This window comes from Papaver somniferum, chromosome 6 (genome assembly GCF_003573695.1).
Source record: "Papaver somniferum cultivar HN1 chromosome 6, ASM357369v1, whole genome shotgun sequence".
NCBI lineage: Eukaryota > Viridiplantae > Streptophyta > Magnoliopsida > Ranunculales > Papaveraceae > Papaver > Papaver somniferum.
The window spans coordinates 88,088,951-88,104,009 of NC_039363.1; the positions used below are offsets into that span (position 1 = coordinate 88,088,951).

Consider the following 15,059-nt stretch of genomic DNA (forward strand, 5'->3'; position numbering starts at 1 on the left):
CGACTACAATCGAAAGTCTAGGTAATATTTTGGCTTCCGATTGAAATCGGAGGATAAAAATGTTATCATATCCTCCGAATATATAAGGGTAATTTTGCCATTACGAATTACGCGAGATAAGGACTGGCTACATTTTCCCTTTGGGTGACCTTTTTTGTTTTATTGTTGGCCCCTAAATCCTTTTGAGTGGCCCCTAAAAACGCGAGGTTTGTTAAGCGATTTTTCTGTACAAAGAATATACGATTTAAGGAACTATGTAAAAGATTTTGAAATCTTCTTGATTAGTACTGTTAATTTCACAAAATTCCAAGTCTAAAAATAAAGCAAAAATGAAACAATATTGATGTATGAAACAAGATTTTAATATAGTTGAATACAATCATTAGTTTGGCACACAAATCTTTTAGTTTTTCAAATTTAAGGTCAGGAGAAAAAAAAAGATCAAAAGATAATACCAATTCCTCTTTTCAGCAGTACAAAAAAGCGAGCAGCCTTTTTGTTTTCAGATATCAGTTAATTTTTGTACAAAGATTAATCTCATCATAAAAACAACTTCCAACTCTTCTTTTCTAATCATAGATTCCATCCTCTCTCCTTTTCCTTATGCTTCTGTGGTACTTCTTTTGGTACCCCGTTGTTGAGCAGAAATCTTTGCGCGGATCTCCCTTTACCAACCATGGTAAGTCGCGTTCTTTCTGGCCCGCCTCTTCTCATATGCTGCTGCAGTGGAGATGATTTAATACTAACCTTCTTTTGGAGGCTTCTTCGCAGTATACTATTGACCTTCTTATTACCAACTTTCTGGCCTTTAAGACTCCAGGTCGCCTGCTCTGGGGATCCAATTTCACATGCTTCTGTGATTTCTTTAATCTTTTCAACCTGAGGTGGTGGCACCACGAGTAATGCTGGAGTTGAAGCTAAGTTTGATGATGAAGTTGGCAATGGCATTAACGAGTTTCTTCTGGGAGCCGTAACAAGTGGAATCCGACGGGGAGCAGCAGTACACATTGAGACCCTACCAGTTCGTTTTGGTATTTGTTGGATAGTGTCGGCCATTTCGAATTTGTTTTCTTTCTCAGGTTTGATTTCTTTCTCTGGTTTGTTTTCTTTCTCTGCCGCTTTGTTGTATTTGAGGAAGTTATCGAATAAAGGAGGTGTAGTTGGAGGTCGCAAGATGCTATTGTTCTCTGTAAGTGGACGAATGAGATTTACCATGTCCTTACCCAGTGGAGCAGCACTACTATTTTTCTGGATTCCAAGTAGCTGTAAGATAGGCAATGGGGGTTTTGTTACCACAGAACTTAGCTCATCTTGCTGCTGTTTTTGCTGTGACTGCTGATGCTGTTGTTGTTCAGCTATTTTTGTATCAACATGTTGTCGAGCTAGTTTTCTTTCTATCAGAAGTTGCGATTCCAGTTCCTTAACCTGTATAAGGGGAAAAAAATTAATTGTGCATTACCGAAAAACGATTATTGAAAATCTGAATCGGGGGTAAATTATGAGACAAATAAAATAATTTGCAGTGCTCTGGAATCAGGAATAAAGCTACAATCTTACTTTGTCTTGCAAGTTCTTGCTGTTCAGATCTCTTGCCTTTGACTTCTGTTCAAGACTATGGATAGTCTCTTCCATCTTCTTGATATATGCATCCTTAATCTTCATCTCTTGCTTTGCCTTCTCAACCTAAAATGATAGTCAGAAGTTTGAGCAGATGAAATGGAAATAACTGATAAATTCAATTCATTATTACCTAAACAAGAACAAACCAAAAATCAAGAAAAACAAAAAATCAAGAAAAACAAAAAAAGTTTACCCAAGATGATCTATGGCATACCATTTGTTTGCATTTCGCAAGCTCGCCGATGTCCAACTGCTTCCTGGCCGGACCAAGTTCTATCCCTCTCACTCTGCTTGCAAAGTTCAGAGAGCACAGTGTCTCACTCAGGTCGTTTTCGTTTGGACTGACTTGTACAAACATAAGAGTTTTCGAGTCTCCTCCTACGGATACACATAGTAAGAATTGAGCAGATTAATATAGCTAAAAGAGAGAGAAACAGAAAATGAAGGAGTACTTCAAGATGTATAGGGGATAAATTCTCCAGGCAACAGCCTAACATACTCTAAATTCATGGCTGGAAGAACACCAAAGGGGTGTGATGAGAAGCAGATATCACCACAAGAGCTAAATACTTTTGGCTCTAGTCATAAAGATTGTCTAGGAGAGTTTTACAGTTACAGTTCTAGTGAAAGGTAGTTTAATTTGTATGTCATCTCTTTATCAGCAATTTCTTTTAAGGTGGTAATTACTCAACCATGTCAGGGTTCAATCACAAGAAGGGGAAAACTATATGTTGATAGAGTGGGTTGCCATGAACATCCACTTTGGAAGTGTGTGAACTATGTTATGGTCCTGATGGTTAAGAAATTTGGTTTTTCGTTTCTATTCAGCAACTGTTATGGGATGTTATCTCTGATGTGATTAGTTGGAGTAGTAATTATTCTGTGGCATATAACATAAGCAACAGAAAAACGCAATCCTCGGTCCATTTTCAATAAGTTCAAAATTAACTAGAGAAGACAGGAAAATACCTAGAGAATCTTGGAGCAAATGAGTGAGCTTTGAATTCCTGCACAAATTGGGAATATTCGACAATCAGAATGTTAATTAGGCATCAAATAAAATAAAATAAAATAAAATAAAATAAAGAAAACAATCATATGACAACAAGCCAAATTTTATAACGATATTAAATTTTTATCTTCATAAGATTTCCTCTTAAAAGATGACCTGAAAGGGATATGTGGGCTTTTGGTCGCCAGTGCTGATATCACATCGCCAAGTGCAGATAAAGATCTGTTAATATTTTGAGTTTCCTTCAGTCGATCTCCTTGAACGTCTGTCTTCGCAACTCTCTCACTTCCAGCAAGGTCAACAAGCCATAACTTGCTTCTTGTGCATTCTCCATTTATCAAGTTCTCTCCCTTCACCATAACACAATGAATGCTGCATCAGATGCCACAAGTGAATTTTCAGTAAAACTGCACTAAAAAGTCCACAACAGCAGATAAAAAAGCACATATCGGTTTCTTGCATATCGCAAAAAGAGAGAAAAGGGGTACCAGTGGGATCGGCTGCTGTGCTCATTTGCATTAGTCGCACCAACAGCCCTAGCATTGCTGCCTGTCTGTAGAACATCCCAAACCTCATTCATATCGGTAACATGGGCTTCGACCAGTCCAGGTACATGATGGACTCCTTCTGCAACTTGTCTTATTTCAAGCCTAAATGCAGTATGGTTAAATACTTAGATATCAATGTGTGCAAACAAGTAAAACCCTTTAAAAATATTGGGAAGTGTCAAATGCATGTGACATGGATACATGAACTATTTAGAAATATCCAGGCATCATTACAAATTGGTAACATTAAAAAACACCTACTTCTTTGCCCCAACTCCTGGTTGTGATCCTGGCACGAGCAGATCTCGTATTTGCTCATTATAGACTTCCAAGGCACTTACAGAAACTTCATACCGGTATTGGCCCTGTCGATTTCTCATGATGCGGAATAACTCCTCAAGAGTCCTGTAATTAACTCCGCGTGCTTCTTCTGTTCCTTCCATTGTGAAGGTCTTGCCAGTTCCTGTCTGCCCATACGCAAATATACAGACATTGTATCCATCTAAAACCGACGTGGCAAAGGGTACCGTATCTTCAAATATATCAGCTATTCAAGAAAGAACAGAAAATAGAGGTTTAGAGATCTCATAGTCTATTCACTCCCTACGGTCATTTAAGATGTCATCAGACCATAACAAAGTAGCAATTAAATTTTAAAGCCATAAGCACTGCGCCGCTGCCTTTTAGCTTCCCAAGTACGATTAATCAAGTCCATGAAAACACATGTCATCAGGATTTCTATCCACAAATAGTTAAGTTCTTCCAATTCCATTGTTTACCTTGGTCTGCTTGTGGGCCAAAAACTGAGTCAAATTTGAACATTTTCTTGGGTGCTCCATTGGATTTCACCACAAGCTCTCCGTCTTTTGCGGATTCAAAATCGATTGATATAGAAGCTCCTCCGGCAACTTCTTCTGCATTTAAAGGTCTACATCTGCAAAAGACCCTTATATTTCCTGCAAACAATAGTTCATGTTCCTTATCCTTCTTCTGCTCTGAATCACTATCATGAATAGCGTGTTTGCATATTCTTACCTTTCAACTCAAGAACCTTATTGTAAAGCTCTTTACGTTCCTTGGCGCCATTAATAAATTTCATCCTGAGATCACTGTTTTCCTTCTCCAAATCTATGTGCTTGGTCACTATCAACAAAGATAAAAAAAAAAGAGCAAACAACTTAATCACAGGAGAGTGGGGAGAAATAGAGAGAGTGTGTGTCTAAATAAGATCAACGGGGTATTTAAGTTATACTTGCAGACTGAACCGTAGAGGTCATTTGCACCATATCCGCAAGGCACTCCTTATACTGCAATGCTTCCTCTGATAGTTTGGAATGCTCAATCTTTAGAATCTGTTCGTCAAATATTTTCAAGAGTCAAACCGAAATAATCTTTTGATTCAAAAATACAGATTTCAAGCCTGATAATTCATTTTAGCACCTTAAACTTTTTGGTCAAATCTCTGAGGGATGAAAACCATTTGCTCTTCTCCTTGACTTGTCCTTCAATTGCAAAAGCTACGAAAAGAAGACCATGATTGAGATGTTGTTCAACCAAAATTAAATCCGTTTGTTATGGAAAGTACTCCAAAACCTATTATTCATACCTAAAGATCCAACATGCATGGATTTGCGCATAAGCTCATTTTGGAGATCTCGCAGAGACATCCAAGCTTCCTGGCATTCTTTGCTTTTCTTTTCGTAATCACTTTTCAATCCATGTAGAACCCTTTTGGTTTCTGTTAGTTCCTGATATTGCTTTTCCATATCTCTGCGGAGCTTTGAAACCTCTCCTTCACCCACTAAGTTAGAATCATCGTTTTGATCATCCTGTGAGAGATAAAAGATAAGTACAAGAACATCTGCTGCATCAAACTAACTAGCTCTTCAACAGGTTTAAGTAAGAGAATTACGTCCAGCATTTCATGCTCTCCAATTAGAGACCCTTGTCTATCTTTGAGAAACTCCACATTCTCGGAATCTAATACAGAAAAGGTGGGTAGTTATCAGAAATTCCACATTTTCAATATGTAATAGTACTAGCAAAGGGAACTTGGAACATTCTTCGAAACCTACTTGTTAATGAATCCTTTCTTATTGAAATGCCACATACAATGGGGCATCCAATCACGCCTTCAAATCTGATCGATAGGCCTCCATTTGAATTAACAACAGAGCAATGCAGATCAGACAGCACCAGAGACTTATTAGAACCCACCCGGGCGTAAATGTCTAATTCAGAAAGCACCTGAAAAACCAAATTATAACCTGATTAAGTTGCTGATATTGCATTATACAATCCATTTCAAGAAACATTAGATACTTTTGATTTTCTGACCTTCTCTTCCTGTATAAAGACATTGAAGACTCTCATCCCTGGAGGGCCATTTGTGAATATAATCTCAGCAAAATGCAAATCAACAGTGTATTTTCCCGCTTCCAGATTTTGAAACTGGTAAGAGAAATCTCCCGACCTAGCAGTTTGGTATAGTAGACTATCTTCTTCGTTATCCACGAAACTTGCTTCTGTTCTTATAACCTCCCCACCTTGGAAGAAACTATCCGCTAAAAAGCCAATCTCACCACAGTTTATAGACAAATCATTTCCACCGGCATTGATACTAACCACAGGAGATGAACCTTTTTGAATTTCGCTATCGACAGACGACTTAGCCATCAGCTCAACAGAAGCTTCTGTAGATTCTTTCTGCTTACTTGTTTCGTCTCTACCTTCATTTTCTAATCCACCAATTCCTTTATCAAAAGAGAGTTCAAAGGAAGGCGTCTCATTATTTAAGAATTTTGGGGTTTCTTGAAATCTATTAGTAGAGGGAATATCAGGTGAGCTAGAGCTAGTGCAGATTACAAGATCCGGAGATGATAGAGAAAACCCTAGCAGTGATCGACCTACATCAAAAACCTCTAATTAAAACTCAAATAAAATGGGGATTTAACATTATAGAAGTTTTTTGTATGGTTCACCGTCAATTGGATCACATGGATGCCAGTCACTGGAGTTGTTCAATTTGAAACTCACTGACCGCTCTCTCTGAGCAGAAACATCTAGAGATAGGAAAAAATCTCATTATTTAGGGAAAAACCCTAATGAAATGCAAACTAATCAAAGAAATTTTAAAGGCTAACTCACTATTAGGAGACATTTCATTGATTTCCACTGCTTCCTGCGTAGAATCATCTGCAATAAGAAATGAATCTTAGTTAGTTAAATCATCGAATCAAAAATCTTAAATCAGTGATAAGAAATAAAAACTCAAAAAACTACCATTTGCTGCTATGTTAGGATCTGGCATGTCGACAGATTTTGAGCTATTTATTCTCGACCAAGGAATATCTGCTAAGTGTAAAATCGGATTAGGTTAAAAACTGATAAGGAAAATGAGAAAACAGTGACTGGTATATATATGAAATGTTGATAGTACCTTTCTCTTGCCAAGAAACATCAGTAAGGAGAAGTGGGTCTTGCCATAGATTTTCTTCCATTTGATTGAGAGGGGAGAAAAGTCGATGATAAAGAGGGAGAGAGTAATCAAAGCGATGAATTTTGAAAAAAAAAAAGGGGTTAAAGAGAAGAAATGATGGTTTCGACAGAGAGAGAGAGTGGGGGATCAGAAAAGGAAAGTTACATTAGAAATGCCGTTGATTTCGTCGGGGAGAAAGCATTCGCTCGACCGTTGATTATTTGAAATTTGAATTTTTGTTCACCTAATCCAGAGTAATAGGAAAGTGCCAACAGTGATTCGAATTTTATAACATTCCTAACTTTGGATCCTTCTTTGGATCCTTTATTCCCACACTTTTTCATCTATGGATGGAAATTAAAAAAACCGGCCTGTATTTCATGCGCTCCACACAGGTTTTATACTTTCCAGAATGTTCCAGATTCGAGTCTCTGAGGCCTATTCCTATGCATACACGGTGGAGTTTCTATCGGGCGATAGAGACTCCATCGCTCGATGGTCTTTCCATCTAGCGATGGACCATCTCCAGCGATAGTCAGACTATTTCCGAGTAGTTTTATATATACAAAATATCTCATTCTCTCATACTTTTTTACTTTTCTAATATATTTTTATATCTAAAGGGTGCATTTAATATATTATAATACTAAACTTTTTATAAATAACCCACCATACAAATACAAATATATATTTTATTCATTAGGATCTCACTCAACACAATTAAATATATGTTTTTAATCAAATTTGACATATCTACCATAGTAAGGGAAACTTATTTGCCATGCCACATGGCATGCCAAACTTCTTCTTTTTTGCATGTGCATAGGAATAGGTCTAATGGCGCAATATTACAGAGTTTGACATGGACGGTAGAGTTAGCTTTCCCCCCTCGCGACAACATTAGCCACAATATTCGCTTCGGCTTCCTTGGCTTTGTTCCTCATGAGGCTCGCTGGTAGGCTAGCACGACAACCTGTTCAACTAATGTAGTAGTACGCTGCTTGAAGCTTAGTTTGTTATGCTTCCGATTAGTTAACTATGTAATAATATTAATTTAAAAAAGAATATATATATATATATATATATATTATAAGCCTAGCTAGTTAGCTAGTTTGAGGCCTAGTGTGATTATTTGGGCCCTGGAACCAAAAGACAAAAATGATCATTAGGAAGTAATCTCCAGAGACTCCTTATCTACCTATTTATGTTAATGGCTAAAATGCCCTTATTTATTAGTGATGATTAATTAAGTTAGTATTAGTTAAATTAATCAGTGTTTGAAATTTAATTATTTTGTTAAGATTAGAGTAGAAATTCGATTCATCTTTCAAGGTTTGGAAAAGAAGAGGAAAAAAGAAAAACCTGGATTTGTGATTTTGTTTGCAAAAATGAAACTGTATAGCGACGATGAAGACTCTAACAGTGATGAAGAAGTGGGTTCATTTTATGATCACCCATATATGAGGGGGGGAATCTTAACTCAGAATAGGTTTATTCGATAGCACCACATAAGCCGATTCTGGGTTAACTTCCCAAATTTAGAACTACAACCGGTCGTTGTTCATCACCACACAAACCGATTGTAGTAATCCGATTGTGGAGACAAAAATTATTCAGGAAAATGCGAACATAAATCGGATTATATGTTACTCAACTTGAACCGATTATTGTTTTTGGATCCTTAATCGGTTGATATACTTAGATATAAAAATTGATTGTTCACAATCGGTTTTCCCGACTGTTACACATATACCGATTCTTGATATCTGTATAAACTCAAACATGGTTCCAGAATTGGTTTATGTGTGCATTAGCGACGGATTGTGGTTGATGTTCAACACATCAACCCAGAATCGGGTTATATAGGTGTACCATATCTACCGATTATGTGGAACATCAACAACAATCGGTTTTTGTTAATGCTTATATCAATCGATTCTAGTTTATTTAAAAAAAAAAAATTGATGAGAAATTTCAGAGATTCATAGTTAAATCATTGATGATACCCTCTTAAAAGGAACAGATTAAAGGGATTTAACTCAATCACTCGAATTTGTTTGTCACTGAAATATTGTCCGAAAACCAAAAAAAATAAGAATTGAATTGTTATTTGTGATTATGTTTTAGTTATAGTTTTAAATTTTGATGGATTGGGTTTTAATTTTTTGATTGGATATTTTTAATAAAATTGATTTAGGATTTGTTTTAGATAGTTAGAATTATTAAGTTTATATAAGGTTAATTCAGTATTTTAATACACTTTAGACACCCCTTATCCTTCTCTATTGGGTGGATGAAGAAATCTATAGGCCCCAAATAATTGCCCTAGTCCCCAAACTAGCCAGGATATTAAGATGAAGGCAAAACCTTTTTTTTTCCTGATAAATATTTAAGCGAACCATACAGTACAACAAAAAGATGTTATCCTTCAAACCTCTAGACTTCCACAGCTATTTCAGTGTTTTTGTTCTTTGTTTTGCTAGTGAGTTCTTATCTTGTGCAGGCATGTGTGTCTCTATTGTACCTGGTGTGTAGGTTTTCAAGGTTCAAGGTAGTTTTTTTATGTCATTTTTTTTGGGAATTCAGTTTCCTTATTGGTTTGAGTTTACTATCTGGTTTATTTTGTGTTTTAAAACCATGTATGCATTTGTCTTGTGAGATGTCTTCTATGTTGAAGTTAGGGAACCTTGTTGTAGTTTTGCTTGAATTGGAGTTATCTGCAAAATCCTTTGTTAAGATTGGTACCTTAAATGAAAGAATTATATGCTTTAATTGCCTTCTGAAGAAACCTTAGATTAAAGATTTGACTTCTTCGAGAGAGTATGCTTTTCGACTTCTTTCTTGCGTCAGCGGTGAAACCTGAGGGCTAGGGATATCATGCTCTATCTGCATCAACTCCTTTATGTTTAATTTGGAATTCGAAGTCATCCAACAAACCTGAAATGTAAAGTTTTTCTTCACAGCAAGCCGCACCAGTAGAACAATCATCTTTTCATCCTGATGATAACCAGTTTTAAGGAAACCAAGAAATTGCTACATTATTATCACAAGAGCAGGCAACAACTTCTAATTGGATGTTAATGGGTCGGTGGAACAGCCACCTTCTAGATAATCTCCCTTCTTTATTAGTATAATACGAATAAATAACTAAGTATAATTGTAGGAGTCTGTTGTATCGCAAAATTTATTTTACTTGGTGTATTTAGAAAATTAGCTGTTTTAGTTAACTATTTTTGTAGACTTAATTAAATATTATTTTAATTAAGCATTTAATTTTTAGTGTAGGTCGTATAGTCTTAATAATTACAATAATTAATTAGATAGTCTATTTGTAATAGTTTATTTTGGCCATCGTTATTCCTCACTTGATCCGGATTCAGATTGAGCTATTCCAGCTGAACCGTCAAGTCAAAAATTTCAATATGGATCAAGCAGAGGAAAAATAAACAGGCAGATAGTGTATGGGCTTTATATTTCAGCATCTAGACTCAAATGTTGGAACAACGCCTCGTATCAATTGCATCGAAATCCATTATCAGCAACCGAGTTCCTCTGGGTACTGTTGTGTCCATTTTGTGGAAAGTGTTGAACGTGTGTCTACCGACCCTCGACACCCTAATTTATATCCACTTCATTAATCACATCATCTCCCCCGATGCGAATCTGACCCGAAAACTATTGCTCATATTAGACTCCACCTTCATGTTGTTGAAAATTCTAGAAATACCAATCCAAATGTAATTGATGAACCTCTGGGTATGATCTACCTTTATTTAATAGCTCTTTAATAGTTTAATAAACTTCATGCTTCAAAAAAAAATAATCCTTGCTCTTATACAGTCAGGAGGATTAAGATCCCAAAATCTAGTTATAGGGGATTTCCTAGCAAGTTTAGCTAGAGTATCTACTGCTCAATACTTATACACGGAACATATTTACAATAATCCTGGTGAAATTCCGATAAGCCGTTTATACAATCTTTTATAAAAGAAATTTGTATTCACCGGATATTAGACACTTCTTCATTAATAGCTTTCACTAAGGAGAGATTGTTCGAGATGAAATTTTAGGTTGAATGTGATCTTGAGTAGCCTATTTGATTGCTTGAAGAAGAAAAAAAACATGTGCTTCTGCTTCAATTACTGAATTTGCATTGGTTGACCAACATCTGGCTGCGGTGAAATCTCCACTAGGCCTGCATTAGACGATTCCATACCCTGCGTTTGTGGATGATTTTCGTAGAGAGGCATCATCATACATTAGATCACAATCTTTCACATTCTTAAAAAAGTCACACGGATGCTTGTTAGACAAGAAACAACATAAAAGAAAGTATAAGTAAGACTGTGGTAAAGCTTCTGAGTTTGTTTCAATGAGTTGACTTGTGTTTTAATGCAATGAATAAAATTTAAAGGATTCTGACCGAGGTTTTTAATACTAGCTTTATCTTCCAAATTTTCCAAATAATAATGATGTAAAGTTTAGAGTAATCAAGCAGATGAGAATTAACTTTACTATGGAACCAGTGCATGATCCACTCTTTAAAACAAGGAAAATTCAGAGTTATAGAAAGAACTTGTAGACATAAATCAAACCAGATTGCTCTTGCAAAAGCATAATGAAAAAACAAATGATCTAAATTTCCAGCAGTTAGACCATACAAAGGACATAAATCATTATCAACAACATCAAATCGAATCAAGTAAGTTTTCAAGGGAAAAATATCTTGCAAGCATTTTCATATGAAAATTTTAAATTTTGGAAGAATATCTAAAGTTTTATACTCCCTTCGTTTCAAAAAGACAGTCCGCTTTGACTTTGTCAAAATATTAAGGAGACTATAATACTTTATTTGACTACCCTTAATTATTTACCTATTTTATGTTAATAAAAATGCAAGTATTAAAAACTGCCTAAAATTATTAAGAGGATTGTAAATAGAAAATAAAAAAGGAAAATTAAAAAATATCGAATTTATGGAGTATAAACTCTTTAGGGAATTTAAATTTTGGAGCCAAATATATTGACTTTTAAAAGGAATGAAGGAAATATTTGTTTCCTTAATTGTACACATTTCTTTAATATTTTAGATTAGGTCCCATTAATATGCATTTATGAATATAAAAAATTAAAGGCTATAATAAAGAGTTCATTGAAAAAATACGCCTATAAACGGAAACTGGACACAATTTTGAAACTGACGGAAATGGAATAGAGGACGGTCTTTTTGAAACAGAGGCAGTACCGCGTTTGGATACCAAAAGCAGAAATCAGGAGCAGAAGTCAGAAGCAAAAACATTTTGCTTCACAAAAAGCTAGCTTTTTTTGCTTACGGAAGTCATTTTGAAATTGTTTATTCAAACTAACTTCTGCCTTTTTCGCTTTTAGAAGTCAAGTCAACTTATTGGTGTGTATCCAAACAACATTAGCCGTCTCTATTGTGAAACTGGAAAATCATATTGTTCCTACAAGAGAGCTTCAAAAGTAGATGTAGTAGAAAATTGTACAGAACCAGTCAAAAACCTTCTAATAATGTCTGTTCCAGAAATATGGAGTCTTCTCTTATGAATTTTCTCAATTTGATCAATTGAGAACATTTCGTTCAAAGTAGAATCATCGCACTCATTGGCATATGGATTGATCAATTGAGAAACAAAAGTATAGTCCTGCACATAATACTCAGATGTTTTTGTAACAATTCAGAATTAGACTCAATCCATTTATCTTGCCAAATAATGATGTCCTCTTATGTAGACACTTCCCAGACGTGATGTTTTCTAATAATATCTAGACCCTTTTTTCAAACCCTTCAAAATACAAGTATCATGTTTCTTTAAGGAAGTATATAGGTTTTTGTTTCGGAAAATATTTGGATTTTACCACCCGAGCATATAAAGATTCAAGTTGAGTTACTAGTCTCCAGGATATTTGGTTAATACAGCCAAATTAAATTTACTTAAATTCTCAAAATCTAAGCCACCATACCTTTTGGGTACACGTAAACAAATCCAAACCTTAGGATTCAAATCTTTCTTTTTTGGATGATGCCCCCACCATTATCAACGCTACAGAATTGAGAACATCTTGAATTTCTAATTTTGTATAGCTCTACCCGTTGTGAGATTAGTGTTTCTTTCCATCCATCAAGTTTTGGTTGCATTTGATCTATAAGAGGTTGAAAACTAGTAACCTTAGATGGCACACCAAGATATCTGTCAGTCAACTTCATATGATGCATTTGAAGAAGATTGGTTATTTCATGTTGCCTACTTCTAGGTATTTTTTTTTTATTAAATTGAAACTTCACTTTTAAAATTGTTAATAACCTATCCAGATGCCCGACTAAATCGATTAAAAAATCTCGTGCATGCTTAAGTTCAGTAGTTTTAGCTTTTAGAAATAATAACACATTATCCGCAAAAAGCAAATGAGAAATTGAAAGTTCATTTTTATACGACTTAGCACCATGAATCGGCTTCCTATTTACAGCATTAAGAAGAAGGCGTGATAAAGCATCCATACATATGATCACTCCAAATCATATATTCATGCAAGCAGCTGATGCAAAGTATTTGATAGCTAGTGATCTCCGTTGATATTTTTGACCATGTGATCCTGGCTGCGATGGTGTTTTCCTTTTTACACAAAAGTCAGGCGTAACCATTAGCTAGGAGTATCCTTGAAAAGGAAAAAGTCAGTACGCGTAGTCCGTATACCGGAGACAACAGGTATCAGTTTTTACAACTTCAGTGCGTATGAGTTTTTCGTAAAAAGTTGTCTTGAGCTACATCTTGCGGAATAGCTAATCAATGGTTACGTCAATGATCACTTTTTTCAGAGTATCTAAGTAAAAGAAATGTAATACAGTCGGAACTCAGTAGTTTTATCTTTCAAAAATAATAACATATCATCCACAAAAAGCAAATGAGAAATTGAAGGTCCATTTCTATACGACTTAACACCATGAACCGGCTTCCTATTTTAAGCATTAATAAGAAGGCGTGATAAAACATCCATACATATAACCACTTTAAATCAGATATACATGCAAGCAGCTGATGCGAAGTATTTGCTAATGATCTTTGTTGATATTTTTGACCATATGATCCTGGCGGCGATGGTGTTTTCCTTTTTATACAAAAGTCAGGAGTAACCATTAGCTAGGGGTAACCTTGAAAAGAAAAAAGTCGCACACATAGTCCGTATACCGGAGACAGCCGGTAGATAATCGATGCTTACGTCAATGATCACTTTTTCCAGAGTATCAAAGTAAAAGAATTTATGGTTGGAACGAGTTCAAACCACAAAGATTGCAGGTGTTTCAAGAGAATTATAAAGCAAAGCAACAATGTAATTGCGTTGTAATTGAGAATAAAGCAAAACATAATTGTAAAAGGTAACCGTTGATGTGAATCTATCAAGACTTCTAGGTTCCACCTAATATCATTCAAGTTCTTATATGTGATCAGATGATAACTCGAATAAAGACGGATAGTATATCGCTCATGTAATTTTAATTGTAACCAAAAACACCATTTAATAAATTTTAATTGTGTAACCAAAGTAAAACCCAATTGAGAAATGTCACATGGATTTCATAGCATTCAATGTATCCGGAAATCACACAAAATCTAAGAAGTTTGTAGACATACTCAACACAAAATTGCAATCAAACAAAGATGATATGAATTAAAACATAAAATTTCATTTTTGATCAAAGAACTTTGAACCCATTAAGCTTCCCCTCTAGTCTTTTCAGAGAGGGGCTTAACTTCTCATTGTTTTACTGGAATCCATTAAGTATTTCTATTGAAAAAACACCAAAACAAAAAAATGAGAAACTAACAGAAAGACCTAGATAGAAAACCAAGAGAAGAAAATAAGGGAAAAGTGGCATTCCTGGCATACCCTCTTGGTTGGTTCTTCTTCTCCTCTTGGTTGAGAACGGATGAAGATTTGGTGAGGACTGCACTTGATCTGATTGTATTTTCTCTTTAATTCTATGCTCCTCAAAACCCTAGACTTGCTTACGACCAGACCGGATTTTTATTTATAGTGAAACTTATGTTAAGTTCTTTTCCTTGTAGCAGTGGTCCCACTTACATTTGCTTGTGCTAGGTTTACCATAAATCCCTTCCAAACAACAATGACACTTGTCTGCCCGGAACAAAATTCTTTTGCTTTTAATTACTATCCAAAAAAACTTACAATAATAGTTGTTAGGCTACTTCACTGATGAGACCATATGTGTAAAGTATTAGCCAAGGCAAGGAATTAGTACACTAATATGGCTTAGAACCAACATAAACACGACAATTTGTGTCATAAAATGAGCACAAAAACCACCCCAACCAGCAATTTGTTAGTCCGCAAGCAAAACAAAAATAAAAACGAAATGAAA

At 35.4% G+C, this 15,059-nt stretch overlaps 1 protein-coding gene across 3 annotated transcripts; it reads right to left on the bottom strand.

Moving 5' to 3' along the window:
- Positions 1-355: 355 nt before the first annotated feature.
- Positions 356-6,886, bottom strand: LOC113288316 (kinesin-like protein KIN-14Q). Of its 3 annotated transcripts, none has more exons than XM_026537321.1 (19): positions 6,620-6,886; positions 6,463-6,531; positions 6,328-6,375; positions 6,162-6,242; positions 5,518-6,086; positions 5,256-5,427; positions 5,093-5,160; positions 4,787-5,009; positions 4,621-4,697; positions 4,433-4,532; positions 4,216-4,323; positions 3,960-4,136; positions 3,442-3,682; positions 3,121-3,282; positions 2,789-3,004; positions 2,590-2,627; positions 1,835-1,998; positions 1,558-1,683; positions 356-1,425 (listed from the first exon to the last, which is right to left on the bottom strand). In XM_026537321.1, exons 1-19 carry the CDS (start codon positions 6,678-6,680, stop codon positions 574-576), a joined length of 3,552 nt encoding a protein of 1,183 aa, XP_026393106.1. In that variant the 5' UTR covers positions 6,681-6,886; the 3' UTR covers positions 356-573. The 3 variants fall into 3 exon arrangements, with proteins under 3 accessions (XP_026393106.1, XP_026393105.1, XP_026393107.1); XM_026537320.1 differs by having other exon boundaries at positions 3,442-3,727; XM_026537322.1 differs by lacking the exon at positions 6,162-6,242 and having other exon boundaries at positions 3,442-3,727.
- Positions 6,887-15,059: the final 8,173 nt, after the last annotated feature.